At 40.2% G+C, this 18,014-nt stretch overlaps 2 protein-coding genes across 2 annotated transcripts in view; one reads left to right on the forward strand and one right to left on the reverse strand.

Annotated features, from left to right (window-relative positions):
* LOC128868404 (lysophospholipid acyltransferase 6) overlaps positions 1-18,014 on the reverse strand; it is a 92,485-nt gene that overhangs the window by 48,565 nt on the left and 25,906 nt on the right. The gene's annotated exons all lie outside the window — the stretch shown is intronic.
* LOC128867926 (40S ribosomal protein S23-like) lies at positions 10,753-12,340 on the forward strand (the record flags this gene model as incomplete). The annotated part of the gene is given in 2 exon segments (XM_054109552.1): positions 10,753-10,952; positions 12,100-12,340. Coding segments are annotated over 2 exon segments (441 nt in total), but the record flags the coding sequence as incomplete, so codon positions are not given.

The following is an 18,014-nucleotide window of genomic DNA, read 5'->3' on the forward strand; positions in this document are numbered from 1 at the left end:
TGAACTACAGTGGAGGAAAAAAGTCAACATGCATATAATATTAAATTATAAGGTTTCGTATATTTTTAGGGCACATATAAGAAATTGTGACGCAGTAAATTTAATTAAATTAATAAATGCATAAAATAAAAAACAATTTATTATTATTTATTAAAAAAACAAAAAATATTTTAAAAGCTAATATACATACAAAATAGTCACACACTATTATAAATATAAACTATTTATTGTACATCACCAAAGTCTACATAGCCAGCTATTTCTAAACAAGGGGGAAAGAGATTCATTATTTTCTCGGTAGATGGCTGTAGTGATCGATATCTCGCAAAGTATCAATCGAAGAATTTGGAGTTTATGCTCGTTGTCAAAGTGAAATTTCGCATTAAAAAAAATTATTTTGTTATTTTTTGTTTGTTTCATTCAGTTGTACGTTACAGGGTGTTAACAAAGGAAGTCAACAAAGAGAAAATTCGGTACATTTTATAGTTTTTATTTTTTAAGGTGTTATGGGTAGTCAGAATTTTCGAAAAAAAAATTGATTTTTTTTGCATTTTCTTAACACGTTGGCTGCCACGTCGCACGTTTTCATGCGACACCTAAATGTTACCCTGAGGCCACGTCGCACATTTTTGTACATTTTAATATAGAATTTTACATAGAATTTGGATTCTCTGGCCTGTGGTGAACATTTTGGTGTATTTCCCATGGCCGTTGTGTATTTTTAATGTTATTTTTTTGGATAATAAAAAAGTTGTAAATTAAAATTTGTCTTTTTATTAATTCTTTTAAAAATTAATTCATTCATGAACAAAACAAATATAAAAATATATATGTACATATGTAAATTCAAATGGAAATCAGTAGAAAAACAATAAACTTAAAATTAAAAATTCAATTTTTTAATGGAGATCAGTGCAAAAATTAATTTTTCTGGTGGGAATATTTAGGAAAACATTCTACACATAGTTGCGGTTTATTGTTTGTTTGTAGCCTTTTTATATATTATAAAGGCATTTACGACAGACATTCCTAGTAACAGTTCAAAAGGCACTTTGCGGTACCACTTAACACCTCTTCTGAGAGCGGTGGCGTAGGCGGTCATTTGATCGGATATATCAACACCTAATTTGGCTTTGTGGTAATCAATAACAGCAAGAGGTTTTTCAAAAGCTCGTTGCCTTCGCTTCCTGGTGGAAAACTAAGTAAAATAAACCAAAAATATCAAATACAACTCAAAAACTACAAAAAATTACTGTCGCACATTTTCGTGCGACGTGGCCCCACGACATGTTTTATGATCTCCCAGCCCATGTCGCACGAAAATGTGCGACACAAAAAAACCATTATAACTGCAAAATTAGCGACCAAAATAACGTCGCGAGTAGTCAAAACTTATTTTTAGGCACTAAGAAACAAAAAAGAACATAAATAAGTTGTTGGCCTCAGGTGACCAAAATTGTTAAATGACACTGCTACTGAACGATCAAAATTCTTGGCAGCCAACGTGTTAAAGTATCTTAAAAATATTGTGTGAAAATTTGAGGTGAATTCGACAAATATTTTTCGAGTTATTCAACAATTAACAAAGGGCGCTCGGGCGCTCCGGAATCGATAGCAAAACTTTGAAGGCGTTTTTCTCAAAACTATGTTTTTTGAACTGCTTACAGCGATCAACCTAAAAACCGGTTGGCAGGTTTCAATAAAATGAATACCGTTTTTGAAAAACATAAAAAACTCGTGCCTGATCGAACGATTTTTTTTTTCAAAAATTTTTTTTAAGCAATTAATTGTCGTTTTTTTTCTGAAATCTGAAAAATGTTTCCTTAGGTCGCCATATTGTTAATTTAAAAAAAAGCTTCAATGAGGTACAAGAGTATCTATTAATAAAACTAATTTCTCTTGTCCGATTGATTTTAGATGAATCTCTAAGGAGTTGTGATGATCACCGCAACGGACTTCTGGAGAAACGAGATCCACACAAACAGCGATAACTTTTACAATTATTAATGGTTTTTTTTTTAATTTTGCTAAAGTCAAGTCGAAGCATGATGTATTAATGTATTATTAGAAATGGCATACCCAATAGGCAAAAATCAACATTTTCGACGCCTGCTCTTCTTTACTTTTCATCGAGGCCAAAAAGCTGTCAGGTGTCATAGGCACCTACAGCACGGAAATGGTTTGTAAAATAATAATAACAGTGGAATACCTTCGATTCTCAATCACCTTCATTCAATGGGATTTACCGATAAATTAGGAGCCGGGAGCCTCACGAGCTCAATGAAAAAAACAAAAAAAGTCGCCTTCAAATTGTTTCTCAGCAACTCGCCCGCCATCGAGCAAAACGCGGTCACAAACAATGCTTTTTGTACCGAATCGTCACGGGAGATGAGAAATGGTGCGTATTCATCAATATGAATCAAAGAAAGGACTGTGTGGTTCCAAAAGATAAGCCAAAGCCGAGTCAAGCCGGATCTTCATCAAAAGAAAATCAATATATTATATGTTTTTGTGGGACTAAGAGGGCATGTTGCACTGGGAATGCTTGAAAAGATTGCCACGGTCAACAAGGAGCTCTATATTACCCAGCTACACCGCGTGAATGAGGCTATTCGACTGAAAAGATCTGATCGACATGGTCAAACCACACTCCTTCACGACAACGCCCAATATCGCACAAGTCGTCATAGCCGCACTCTAAGAGCTCGAATGGGATGTCCTACAGAATCTGCCGTATTCTCCGGACCTTGCATCGACCGATTACCATCTTATGCGCTCCGCTGTCAAGCCATATAAAGGGCGTTACTTTAGATAACAAAGCGGTTCCTAAAAACAGACTTAACAACTTCTTTGACACCAGACCAGACAAACACCAGATACCAAACCAGGCGACTTTTTGCTGCAACTGTTAATTTGTATGGCAAGTTTTTTTAATATGCTACTGCAGAGTAAAACTAAAGCAAAACTTTAACGTTGCAACCGTTAAATGTTTAGCTCTCCAAAACGGAAAAAGTTCCCTTGCACGTAAACTTAAGTACTTCACTGTATGTGCCCACCTACGAGTACACACGAGTGGGCAGCATACAAAATAAATACAAAAGCAATGCGATCACAACATGGAACTGGCAGCCGGCATCAACGGGCGAGTTGATTGGTTGTCGGGCCACGGTTTGTCACTTTTACATTTGCTGACAGTGTTGCGACAACAGCGCCAACTTAATATACATGGGACTGGTTAAAGAGTAGTGTCAGGGATACTGTGATGACTTTGAGACAGCAGCACCATGATAAGTCCGTAGAGGCAGACAATAAGCTGCATACACATTTTAGCAACCGTAGAAAGGGGAAATAAATGCAACTAGCTTTTAGCCAGCGCAAGCAGCCACAAGCACTCATTCTCGCAATGAAATTGTACGCCGTTTTACCAGCAGTGCCACAAAACCACTTCCACAGAGTTTACGCCGCGCTCAACCAGCTCATTGCTGTTGCCACGCAATCACTTGCCAACTCAACTCACCACGCCACCCGGCTGATTGCGGCTAGCGAATTTGGAAATTGTGGTCACTCATTAATAAACGAAATGTACAATCGGCGGCGCGCCACTTTGGTAGGGGGAGGGAGACCTCCAAGTAGGTGCAGAGTGAGTAAATGGGTTAGTCGTTCAGTTGCACGTTACGTGCTTTTCTTTGTGGCAAGTGTCCTAATTAAAAGTTGACGCGTCGCGCACGCAACTTTGGGTGTGTTCTCCCACTTATGGTAAATATAAGTAAAAGTACATGTCACGTCGTGCGATATGTGATTGAGGTGAAAGGTAGGGCGGAATAAAATATGCGTCTTGCAGGCGTCGAAGGTGCTTGAGCGTAACTTACCAACGGGTCCTAGGGTCGATTTACGTAACAGTAACTGCAGCAAAACAGTTTTTGTTCGAATATTATGAGCCTCTCGGAAGTGGCATAAAACTATGTAAATATTTAGCAATACGCACAACGCAAATGAGAGAAGAAGCTGGATGAGTGGCCGCAAAATAAGTACTTGCATACATACATACATCTGAAAGCTGCAAAGCAGCTTAAAAAATTGAACTGAAACACACCTCCAGCGCCTCTGTCTTCACTGACGGTTCCAAGATGGAATCGGGAGTCGGTGCAGGGGTTTACTCTAAACCAGGCAATTTATGTATTTTCTTTAAACTGCCGAATACTGCTGGTGTTTTTCAAGCAGGCGTCTTTGCGATCCTGTAGGCATGCAAAATGCTTAGGAAACACGGGAGTCAGGGAGATATTAGCAGTTTCTCCCATAGTCAAGTCGCGATCAAGGCTCTGATGAGGCCATGGTGCAGAACGAAACTAGTAAACTCTTGTGAGGAGATCAAATCTCTTGGGTGTGTAGGTAAAAATTATCTGATCTGGGTTCCAGGACATAGGAACATAGAGGGCAATGAAATTGCTGATGAACTTGCCAGGAACTGAATTAGCCTCAGAAACCTCCTACCCGATCATCAGCATCACCCTGACAGTTGTTAAAGTGGAACTGCACAAATTATTTCCCAGGAAAGCGCAGAAAAGACGGAGCTCCATTTCTTCATGTGCTATTTCGAAAACCCTTTTGCCCCAGTATAATATAGGGAGGACTCAGAAAGTCTTTTGAAGTCCTCGCCATTGAATTTCCAAACACATAGCTGTGTTTACCGGTCACTGGACGATCGGCACACACGCGGAAAAGCTAGGTTTACCTGTGGGGACCTGTCAGAGAAGGAGACTGTTGAGCAGTTTCTCTGTAAATATCTGGGTTTGGTAGCTAGACAATTAAGGACACTGGGTACTCCTTTCTTCGACAGCCTGGGGCAGTGCGCCAATCTAAATCCCATAAATCTTCTCTATTATATCAACAGCTCTGGCTGGCTGTAGAGGTTTCATAATGGTATCAAAACGGCGCTTCAATGCTACTTGAGGAGATCCAGACGGGCACTTCAAACATTTCACCTACCTGCCCACACCTCCAGCGGACGTACACTATGGTAAGATTCGTAAACGCCCCTGCTATTACAGCCCCTGTGAGATAACTGCGTATGCCGATGACATTGATACCTTGCAACTATTTAGGCAATCAAGTAGTAAAGTCCTCTCTCGACGAACAAAACTAACACTTTATAAGGCTCTCATCATGTCCGTCCTAACATATGGCACAGAAGCTTGTACGATGACAACATCCGCTGAGGCGTTCCATGAAGTGTTTGAGAGAAAGATTCTGCGGAAGAGTTTTGGAACCTTCGCACGTTAGCGACGGCGAGTTTCGATGGAACAATGAGCTGTATGAGCTTTATGATGACATACACATAATGCAACGAATAAAGATCCAGCGGCTTTTGGCTGCGTCATGTCGACCAAATGGCTCTGAAAGTATTCGGTGCGGTACAAGCTGGTGAAAAAAATGACTGGCGCGCTTTGTTAAACTCGGCCAAAATCACGTAAGCGGTTATCGCACCAATTAAGAGGAAGAAGCTTTGTCAGTTGCAGTAACCTGCGCCAGCCGGAGTCCGAAGTGCCTATGGAGGAGTCAACTCTTTTTAGCTTATTTACTTGCCTGGTGCAAGTCTTCGTTGCGTTCTTGTTTTAATACAGTTTTACGCTAATAATAATCAAGGGGATTGCAGTCCGCGCTTGAAGGTGGCCGCAAATCTGGCGATGAGTAACCAGCTCTCGACGCGTCATTGCACTACCACTTCCCATCGCACTCGACTGTCAATTAGGCAACAAAATATTAAAAACATGCCCTTTAATCGGTAGTTTCGGACGCTAACGCCACTATCTTAAGCCTCTCTAAATATTATGCTCAGCCGTCCTCTTATTTATTTCTATTGGTATAATAAAATATAGAATTGTACTTTTTACATAACCAAGTTTACGGAATTGACATTTGGTTTAATTAGTTTAATTTAACGAGAGTAGCGAAACTTGGCCCAAACCCGTCAAGGCACCAGCTTCTTATTATTATGATTATTACATCACTTGATTAATGAAACAAAAACTTCCTTCATATGTTAATTAACGTCTGAACGTGTAATTAAGAATGAACCGAATAACTCCATTAGTGGAAGTAAAACAAGTAAGCAAAAACAATGAAGAGATAATTTACCAAGTTTAGCCATGAGCAATTGTTTACACTTTTACTTCTACATACCTAAAGGATGGGTAAAAAAATCGTGTCAAGAAAAGTTGAGTAAGAAATGGTGGTGGAAATGCTGCCCTAAAAATAGATGTGAGTTGTTTTGACGGCAACTTGATTAGGAAACACTGTTGAACATTTTCCACGCCATGAAAATAAATAAAATTGTATTACAAGAGAGAGGGGGAAGCGTGAAAAATATAAAAGATATTTCGAGAAGTGCCCAGCGACTGTGAAATCGTCAGTAGATTTACCAGCAAGCTTTCATTTCATGATTTAGTCTCTAGCGAGCATGAGAGTCATACTGGACAACTTTGATCTTACCCAACAATGGAAACCACTCGAAGCTTCCGACATATTTATGGTGTGCTTCTTTATGTTGCTCAACAAATGGAGGGACCTACAGTTTTGAGCCGCAACCAAATGACAGATGGTTCTTTATTAAAAGCTTTTTCATATCAGAAATACACTCGGAGGTTTGCCATTGTCTGCCAAGGGGTGACCGCTATAAGAACAACTTTTCCTATAAATTGGACGGAGTTTCGAACTTGTACACCTCCAAATGGTAGTCACGCACTAACAGATTCGTTATTGCTGAGGCCTTTGATCTTAAAGACTTAGCTCGCAAAGTTAGCCACTCAAAAGTGCACTGTTGCACTGATCGCAGACCGGAATATAGACAGACATCGCGGTAAAATACCTGCTTACTTCTAGGTTCTCAAGAACATTTCCACTACGGGTAACCTTAAGGACTAAGTAGGCTATACAGCTCTAATTATTGGCCGTCCTAACTTGTGGCGCAGAAGCTTGGACGATGACAACATCCGATGAGGCGTCCCTTCGAGGGTTTGAGAGAAAGAATCTGCGGAAGACGTTTGGACCTTTGCACTTTGGCGACGGCGGGTATCGTTGGCGATACAACAATGAGCTGTATGAGCTTTACGACGACATAAACATAGCGCAACGAATAAAGATCCAGCGGCTTCGTTGGCTAGCTCATGTCGTCCGAATGGATACAATAGCTCCGGCTCTGAAAGTACCAGCTGGTGGAAGCAGAGGTGGAGGAAGACCTCCTCTGTGTTAGAAAGATCAGGTGGAGAAGGACTTCACTTGGTGTATCCAACTAACGCCGGTTAGCACGAGGAAGAAACGATAACGAAAGACTTAGCGCAGCGAATAAAGATCCAACGGATTCGTGTCAAACGGCACGGGGATACCAAATACACAGACATCGCAGCTTATAGGCAACTCCTCTTCGTGCTGTCGAATACAGCTTTGAACTCGACAAAAAGGTAGTGTGTGTCGATTCTCCTTTTATGTGTCATTTGCAAGACTTGGCGTATTGTGAATATTTGGTCGATTGTAAATTTTCCAGTTCTAAAACCAAACAGTTAAGGTCCAATCAGTTGGTTGATGATTCAGAATATTTTTTGAATATTTCTTCTAATACGCCCAAGCATTGAAATGACAAGTACCAGCCTACTGACACCACAATTTTCCTTATGGCAAACATGAATCAGAAACGAAGCCGAAAAAGAAAATGAAAAGTTACAACAGCAGTGAGATTAAAAATGCGAATATTGTTTGCTGCTCATTTGCATTGTCTGCGTTGCTAATTGCACCCAAGTAAATGATTCGATTCATGTATGTCAAGTGAAATTACATAATTTAGCCCTTTTTGCATCGCAAACAGCATAAAAGAACAAGGAAACCCACATCATTTCCGCGCCATTATCGTGCAGCCACAACAATTACACCGAACAATGCGGAATGCAATGCAAGAAGAGTTTCAAGTTGAAGGCACTTATGCCGATTTCGCATTTTGAGGACGAGTTGAAAGCAGAACAATATTTGAATGTATAAGTACAAGTGTGTGAAAAGGGCTTAAAGATGAAGAGAAGAATTACCTATTCATTCAGTTGAAGTTTGCTAAGTAGCGTCAATTCTGCACCACTGCTATTACACTTACGTGGAAAAAAAGTTCCTTACAGAAATGCGAGAAAAAAATATTTCCAAATTTAATGACGCTCTAATTCGTATTACACTTTTTGGAACAAACAAAATTATCTAACACGAAGGAGAATAATGAGGTGGCGCCTATCGTGGTACCGATACTTTGCTCTAAGCGAATTTGAAAATATCAGCTGATTTTCGTGACGTCACCCTAGTTTAGTTGGCGATCAGTGTGCCCAGATTACTATTTTCATAACTTGGTTTAGCATTTTTTGTGCGCTCGCCCCGGAGAGACATTTTTATAGCCTCCGCTGATTAAAAGTGTTAATTAATTAGCGGATGCTAACCTCTTGTGGAAGTGTGAAAAAAACAACTCTCTCTTTTTTCTCACTTTTCTGGCGAAAAATGGTCCCATTGGTGAAAAAAATTATTCAAACAACTCCCCTATATACTTCAATACTGGCTCTGGCTCTTCAAAGATTGATTCACAGCCATTTTGCATTACAATGACAACAAAATGAGTTTGCCAAACTTGAATGTTTTGAATAAATCCTTTGAAAAGAAATAGTAGCATTTTTCCATATTCCTAAAATAAATCGCTAAGGTAAGATCTTATTTTCGACTGCTAGAGCGGTATTTCCCTTGAGAATTCAATGTTTTTCTTTCTGAAAATTAGACGTCCGATATGAAATTTGTGATGGGGGAGAGATCTTGGCACGCAGTAAATACTCCCATTCATTCAAGTAGATGAGACTTTTTGAAGGCTTTCCACGTGGAACTTTCCACAAGGTCTCGAAGCTGATAGACTTCACCAGGATCCGAAACATGGTAGCCTCTAGATTAGGATCCAGCACAAAAATACCTATCAGGCTGTCTACTGATCGAAGAACTCGCAAACAAATCGTTCATATTGCTATACACGAATGATACGATTCTAGTGTTTAAGATATCACATTTATTTGGATCGCCATCTGCTCTCAATCCGCAACCGCTGCTTCTGGACGCAAAAACTCAAAACAAAAAAAATGTGTCTAGCATACGGAAATCGCGACGCCGACAGTCGGCTCGACGTTACCCCAATGACCCGGATTTATATCCGACCGAAGACTTTCACTCCACAACTAAGAAATTCGCCGCTCAACTCTCGCTCAAAAATAAAACGACCCGCACGAACAATGGGGTAAAGTTTCTAGCTATTGATCATCGCCCTCAACACCGCGTCTTTAGCTATGCCTACTATAAAACTATTATAGATAAACTAAAGAGAAGTGAATAGGTTTGGAGGCGAACAAGCACAAAATAACGTGATATACCACTGATGGTTTCATCCGAGATCTTCAGGACCTGGACTTCGTCGATGGCATCTGCCTCCTCTCTCACAAACTCACTGGCATGCAAGCGAAGGCTGGCACGCACTGTCGAACTGGAGCTCATCATAGCCAAGACGAAGGCTGTGAGAGTCGACCACAACAAAGCAAGATACATAGTGGTTGACGAGTGCACGGAGGAATTTGTCGAAAGCTTCTGCTATCTCGGCTGCACCATCACGACAGACAGCGGAGCAGATGAAGATGTCAACTGCAAGCTAAACAAATCAAGAACGGCGTTCGGACGAATACATACAGAACGGAGGAGGAGTGAAAATATTCAGCTAATGAAGTCAGTATTGTTGTATAGAAGTGAAACATGGCTGGTCTCTAACGCCATCACACAGAGGGTACAATCTTTCGTCAACAAATGCCTCGGATCATCTTGGAATATTCTGGCCAAACACGAAGATAAACGAATGAGGAGCCCAGCCTATGGTAAATCAAACGAAGAAAGTAGCGATAAATAGGTCACAAGTTAAGAAAACTACCAGATAGCATCACGAGAGTTGCACTGGACTGGAACCCGCAAGGGAGCAGAGGACGCGGTCGGTGAAAGAATATTTGGAGAAGGTCGATGATGCGCGAATTAGCAGATGGCGACATCAAATGGGACAACAAATGGAACAACCTAATGCCGTCTTGTCGCGGCCCTTTGATCCCTACCGGAGTAAACAAGGAAAACAACAGTAACAAAATTAATAGCACTTAAAACCGCTTTGAAGTAGCAGAAAACTTCGTCTACTTGTGAGTCAGCGTTAACGCTGATAAAAATGTTACTATAAAACTTCTTTGGACCAAATAGGCAATTGAGAAGAGACAGCAAAGTCCTCAATCGACGTGCAAAATTCACACCTGATAAGTCTCTTATCATGCCCGTCCTATTGCAAGTTGCAGATGATGGACGATAACAATATCGCCATAGGCGACCTTTCGCGTGTTCCAGATAAATATTCTGCAGAAGATTTATGAAGCTCTGCGCTTTGGACACTACGATGATCGCATACGAAGTAATGATAAGCTGTACATATAAACTTTGCAATAATATGACTTAGTATGAATCGATACAAACGGCTACAGAACCGAAAGTTGAGCTAAATAATGACCTGCGCTGCATTGGAAAGACATATTCGAAAAAGATTTGGCAACTCGTCAGAATAAACTATCTAGTAGAATTTTATAGTTTTATAGTAGAAATTGTACAAGGTGGCGGAAAATTAAGTAACCAATTTTGTTTTGAATAACTTTCTGCAACAATTATAAATCTTTGGGCAAGCCAAGAGGCCTTCGGACAGCCAGAAAGCATGTGAACCATCGTCGTGATGAGCATTGAGGTGACAAAGACTACTAAAAAGTCCACTTAAGAACCAACTGGAAAGCTAATTCGTTTGGAGGCGCGTCTCATGCTAAGCGCATTGCACTTGAAAAAGTTAGCATTGAGGGTCAGCAGCCTAATTCTGCTATCCGTAAGAAATGCACAAAGAAATCTTTAAGTTGCTATCTGAGCCGTATCCACTGTTTATGGCACCTAAAGACGACTTGATACCCACAGTTTCATTTGGAAGGAATTTGATGTCAGATTTGCGAGAGCAATGGTGCAATCCCGATTGCATTCAGGGTGGTTTGACGGATATTTTATTTACCGATGGATCCAAGAATGAAATAGGGTCTGAGGCCGGATGATACTTAAACGATAGTAATAAGTATCACTATGCTATGGGGGAAATGGAAACTGTTTTCCAAACGGAAATTGTTGCCATCCTGAAAGTAGCCAAATGGATAATCGAGAGGAGATGGAGCGAGAAACTGATTGAAGTTCTCAATGACAGTCAGGCTGCACTAAAGTTCCTGGAGAACGCGAAACAAAACTCAAAGATTGTTACAGAATGTAAGAAGAAGCTTAATTCTGTCGCAAGACAAAATAAGCTTGTACTTATATGGGTTCCAGGACACTCCGGTGTTCAAGGAAACAAGATTGCCGATGAATTGGCCAACCGTGGATCAGCGGTTCTCCCACAGGATCCTCTAATCGGGATCAGTTCTACACGAATCATGAATTGGATTAGCGATTACGTATGATATTTACCTAAAGAAGGATGTTCCAGTCTAGAACGTTGGAAAGCTGCAAAATGTTTTGTGACAAGCGCGAACAGAAAACTGTCGAACTTTCTACTAAAACTTGGTAGCAAAGACGTTGATGGTTGGTATTATTATAGGGTACAACCCATGGGGTCAGCATATGCCCACCATCGGAATCATTGAGGAGCCGATGTGCCTGTCTTTCTTGGAGGAGGCGGATAGCACTGAGCACTTTCTCTGTGAGGGTCCTGCCTTTGCTAGAGCAAGGCTATGAGTTTTGGGTTGCGATGCCGTGAGAAAGGGTAATATTCGTTTTCTAAACCGGGAGGATATCTACAGATTTGCCAAATAATCAGAAAAATTCTCACAGGACTAACTACCTTCGTCTCTGTCTCTATTCTTTTCTATTGCTTTCTCTACAACTTTTCTTTTTTTCTCCTTGACTATCTACCCTCTTTTCAGAGCTCTAAATACAATGGGCTTGTTTAGCTCGAGTGTTTTAGAAGCCACCAAATCTCTTGTGTCTTGTCAATTTCAAGTGTGTAGGGGTGCAGCTCATCAAAAATGGCAAGGAAATTACCGCATTTGTCCCACGTAACGGTAGCTTCTTGAACTACATAGAAGAAAACGATGAAGTCTTGGTTGTTGGTTTCGGTCGTAAAGGACACAACGTGGGTGATATTCTCGGTGTACGTTTCAAGGTGGTTAAAGTTGCGAAAGTTTCATTGCTTGCTGCTTGCATGTATAAGGAGAAGAAGGAGTGCTCGAGGTCGTAAATATTCAATTTAATGAATGTAAAATATACGTTTATAGTTTCTATAAAAAACAAAGTATAAATTCATACATTAATCGTAACAAATTCACAACCAACAACAAAATCAGCGCTTCCCTCGGCACTTAAGCCTCTCGCCTTTCCTTAGTAGTGCGCAACTGAAGATAACACCACACAAAAGCAAGGATTTCAAATCAATCAATATATGCATGCACTCATACACACACACACACACGTGTGTAAGTACGTTTTTGTATACTAAGTGTGTGATGTGGGTACTTATGATTTGAATTGCAACATCAACGTCTTGAAAGTGCAACGTTGGCGCTACACAAAACAGCAGAAAATCAAGCGACAAACCGGAAAGCAGACATGCAGATATCATTTGGGTCATCTGTATGTGGTTATGAGTGTAGTTGTGCATGTGGATTGAGTGACAGAAGTGCACTTTCACGTGTCGTAAGTTGGGAAATAAATGCATAAGTGCATGGAAAGTGCATTAAACTGCAGCTGTAAACATTAGAATGCTTGGCAATAAAAGTCAATTTAATAGTTACGCATGAAAAGCTGTGAAGAGATGTTGTTAAAATGTGGTTTTTCTTTCTAATTTTTAAAAAATTAGAAATAAGATAATAAGTAGGTGGTTTATTTCCTAACCTCTACCGAAATGTGTTGGCTTTAATTCAGGGTTGTTCGTGTGTTGGGCTTTGTTGCAAATACCTCTGAAAATCGAGTCCTCAGATGATAGAAACTAGTAAATTTAAGCTTACCACCGGCTTCCCATTTTAAATGAGAAAGAAACTTGTTTGAGCCCTTTAAGGTTAAAGGCATCTCCGATCCAAAAAGTGGAGATATGAAAGGACATTTAAAGATCTTAGAAAGCTTTCGACATACTTTCGCTCTTTATAGGGTCTATACACTATCTTCCAAACCCATTCTCTTCAGGAACTTTCAAGTTCTTATAACGTACGACCTGGAAAAAATAATTCTATCACCTTCAAACCTGGATCCCAGATATAGTACGAGTACATTGATGGGTTTTAGATGTTGGTAGAACAGGGGCGCGAATCAATTGGCATAAATTGAAAAAATCGATTGCAATGGGTTTTTACCCAACAATCTTGCAGGCAGAAATATATGCCATTGAGATATGCGTGAGGGAATGTCTCTATAGAAAAATGAGGGGAACCCACATTTACATACTTTCAGATAGTGAGACGTCTTCAAAAGTCCTTCTATCAACTATAATCACCTTAAAAATGGTATATGACTGCCTGAACCTTCTCAACATCTGAGAGAACTTTAACACAGCATTATGGTTCCAAAACGCTCGAAGGAGTAGGAGCAGGAGTCGTGGAGCCTAGAGCACACAAATCCCTAACACTAAGTACAAATACCAAAACTTTCCATGCGGACTCTTCGCCATAATGGAAACAGTGGAAATTATATCCAAAAGAGGGTTCGAGAAAGAAAAAATTCAACTACTTTCAGACAGCCAATCAGTTCTCAAAGCCTTGAATAGCTTCACATTCAAGTCAAAAGTCCTAATAAAGTGTAACAATGCCCTCAACAAACTGGCTACTCACGCAAACAGGTTTCACTGATTTGGGTACCAGGACATGAGGGACACGAAGGGAACGGGAAGGCAGACTTTTATGCCAAAAAGGGGGAGGAAGGGCTATTTATTGCGCCAACCCCATTTTTCGGCTTTAATAAAAATAATATAAAACAAGAAACCAAAAAATGGATCCAAACTAAAATCAGGGAGTACTGGAACGGCACAAGCGGCCTTAATCCAAAAAGTTTTTGAACTTCAATGCCAACAGAGCAGAATCTTCTCTACCCCTAGATAAAAATGGCCTCAGCTTACTCTGTGGAGCACTTACAGGTCACTTTGCCTGTAATAAACACTTTAACACAATAGGGTTATCTAGTACAGGATTATGCAGGTTCTGCTGTGATGAAAAGGAGTTCCATAGACTTAATCACCAACTGTGAGGCATTAAGCCACAGGGGACACAAAATCCTGGGCTCGTACCTACTAGAGAAGGAAGACCTACAATTGCTCCCTCCTAAGGAGCCGGTTCGATTCCTCGGTATACTAAATAAATAAAATTAAGTAATTGGGGCGCCCAATAGATCAATCAGGTCGCAGTGCATAAAGGCCTTAGTCTAACCCGTACAACCATTTCCATTACCATTAACACAGAATTATTAGGATGGGTTTCTGGACGCGAGCGACCTGAGGGAAATAAAATAGTGGACCGGCTAGCTAAATATGATATAATAAAAAGGGACAAACATGCCTCTAATTGATACTGAGCCTTTCTGTGGACTTACAAAGGACCACATTAACGAACTTCTCAGTGATGAGAAGAGCTTCGTTGAACACTCGTGAAACCCTATCGATCAGCGACAAGCGAAACAACTCCTAACGCCGGACAGAGGAACTTCTGATAAGCTACTTTCACTCAGCAGAGTAGACTTAGGACTTTTAACTGGTTACTTTACAAGCCACTGTAGCCTGAGATATCGTGATTGGTGTCTCTGAGACACCTGCCGATTCTATGAAATGGACACTGAGAATTCAGAACACATTCTTTATAAATGCCTTGGTGGTATTGCCGTACCTCCATATAAATAATGGAACGATAAACCCCAGAAAGTGCTAAAATTTTTAAAAAGCCTTAAAATATAGAGTAGGCTTTGCACAATAGATCTCCCTTGGTCACAGTGCGAAGTAGCCTAATTAAGAGATCTGCAACAAGTTTCTGGCAGCTTTTGCTCTGATTATGGCCTTGAAATGGTCCAGAAACAAATCGCAAGCTGCCCGAATGTGCCTTGGAGGATGCTATGGTCAGATATTTTCAGTTCTTTTGCCATTTTATTGGTACTTCGTCGGGGATTTCAGGGAATTTCGCTCAAGTCGCTTCTTCACTTTTTGAATCATTTCACGTGACGTTGCAGTCTTTTGATGACCACCTCCATAACGTTTCGCGATGCTGCCAGTATCATTGTAACAGGAAATGGTGCGATAAATAAAAACTTACTTTAAGGTGCTCGAGCTCACGAACAATCGCAGGTTGTGATTTTCCAGCCAAATATAATGCAATCACACTATTCCTTTTGAAATCCATTACTGATTTTCTTTTTTCGCGTTTACTTTCGGTAAAATGCTTCCACGCGCTTGTAAACAATACTCTGAACGGTCATTTAGCCCACTAACAGACAGTTGATGTCCGTGTATCAGCTGCGCGAGCGGTCTGAAATGGTTACACTTCAAGTGCCGGACCATGTAATAACAATCCCTTATAACTGATGATAGGAACTATCGAGTACTTTTGACAATCGGAAACTTTTCGGAATAGAATCGGTTATTTTAAAGTATTGTGTACTTTATTTTCAGCCTACCCAGACTCCAAAGCTTTTGGCTTAAGAAAACCGCCTTTACTTGGCGTTCCGCCAAGCTCCTCCAATAATGGAAGATTTCAAGATTTGCTCTTTAACTGTGGGGAAAAAGAAAATTGTAAGAGGAACTTTGGCTGCTACGTCACTTGGGGTTTCGGCAGCCGAAATCTGCACGATCATTTTACATGTATTCTCACACTCATCCAATAAGGCGTTGTTGAGATATAAACGAAGTGTCATTGGTTGATTTTCTTCGTATATCACCAACACAATCCCAGTTTTTTTGATAACGCACTCCAAGTGACATCAGCCCATCAGCTGACTCTGTCAAATTCGCTCAGAGCCAAAAAACGATTTGTTAAAAAGCTCACTTTTAAATCTTTTCACCGTGCTAATATTCATGTAGTGCTGACGCCTCTTTAGAACAGTAAGTCTGCACTGAGCACAAATGCAATACCTATTCGGGACTTGACTCTGAGTGCAATGAACTGGGCACAATTTTCAATTTAATGACTAGTACGGAGTACTTTTCAATCTTCTTCTATACTATAAAGGTGAATATCTGTACGTTGTCCGCGCATCACTACGAAACGACAACACCAAATGACGTAAAAATTTTTATACATTCATATTTTCACCCAATGAAGGTTATAGGCATGTTTTTATGATGGAACTCTCTTCCCACAGCCCCCAGGGCGCACCACCACTCTCATTTGTCACTAATAATCGAATATTTGCTTAAATTTAATCTAAAAAATCTTAGTTTTTCCTATTTCCCACTATTAATAGCACACTCTAGACTTTACAATCCGCATAAACCGTTCAACTATGACCCAAATGCAAAGTTCAAAAACGGTTTGAGATAGAAAATTAATAAAAATAATTTTGCTTGATATTTTTCTGATTGGTTGTTTTGATTTTATTCAACGAGGCATAGCAACGGATGCCGGGTATTGTAATAATATGGTTATTAATAAAAAAATATTTTCTATGAAATTATATATATTACATATCCTAAATCCCTCAAAACTACTCCTACGCGAGCGGGGCCGCGGGTTAAGCTAGTACTCAGTATTTTTGAATTACAAAAACAAGAAAAGAACGCAATGTTCATATGGAAAGTTTTGATATTTTCATGGCTCGTTATCGATAACACGTTGGCAAGGTGTCGTAATGGTCTTTTGAATGAAAAGTTTGAATTTTGGCATAGTGCCGGCTCTATTTTATGAAAAACGCATTGAATTCCCTTATTTTCCGTTTAGTTCTGGAATTCTTCTTGACTTATTTCAATACAATTTTCCATCCAAAAAAAAAAAAAAAAGTTCAACAAATTTAATGGTCAATGTGCCAATACAGGCGAATTGACTACATTTTCTTATTTTACATTAAGCGGCCATGTAATGTTCCATGACCAAACGTCAATGCGCACACATGACAGCTGTCAATTAGCAACGCTGCACGGCCAACACAAAAAAATTGTGCTGAATACAAAATAGTCAATGGAAGAGTCTAAATGGGCGGTGCTAACTTCCCGTTGGGAGTTTGTAGGAAGACGTGATGACTATTGCCTAGGAGGGGCGCACAACAGAGTAAAGTAAAAAAAAAAACGTCTTCCTTTACATCCGCTACAAAACGAAGCGGGAAGTCAGTTCCAGATTTTTCATCGGAAGGGCTAATATTCTTTAAAATCTCGCTCATTTACGTCGCAACGGGAGAGTAGGACGACACAACCAGGAATGAATTCAATCTAGCAGTGGTTGTAGCGCAATTATGAAACACTACCTCAGTCACGATACTCGAATCGTATTTCGATATTTCAACACCTGGATGGACAAGGAAGAAAGTTTATGTCTTACAGCCTGAAGGTTCAACCTCTACGGTAAAAACTCAGCGGTTTCGTACAGTCCATGAAGAAGATCTTTTAGATTGCATCTGAAGATCGAAAAACGTGAAACCAAATCAATATCGAGTTCGGCGGACGCCGTAGCCGAATGGGTTGGTGCGTGACTACCCTTCGGAATTCAGAGAAAACGCAGGTTCGAATCTCGCTGAAATTAAGAAAAAGTTTTTTCTAATAGCGGTCGCCCTCGGCAGACAATGGTTCTGGTTTATTGCAGTCAAGTTTCTGTTGTCTGCCTCAGAGGCTCGAACGTCGATAGGTGTGAAACGTGGGGTGTTCAAGAAACCAACTTTGCGAAGGATTTTCGAGCCTTTTGTTTGCGATAATCGCTGACGACGAAAAAATTACCTATGAGTCTCACAAAGACTTT

Source organism: Anastrepha ludens, chromosome 6, assembly GCF_028408465.1.
Source record: "Anastrepha ludens isolate Willacy chromosome 6, idAnaLude1.1, whole genome shotgun sequence".
Lineage (NCBI taxonomy): Eukaryota > Metazoa > Arthropoda > Insecta > Diptera > Tephritidae > Anastrepha > Anastrepha ludens.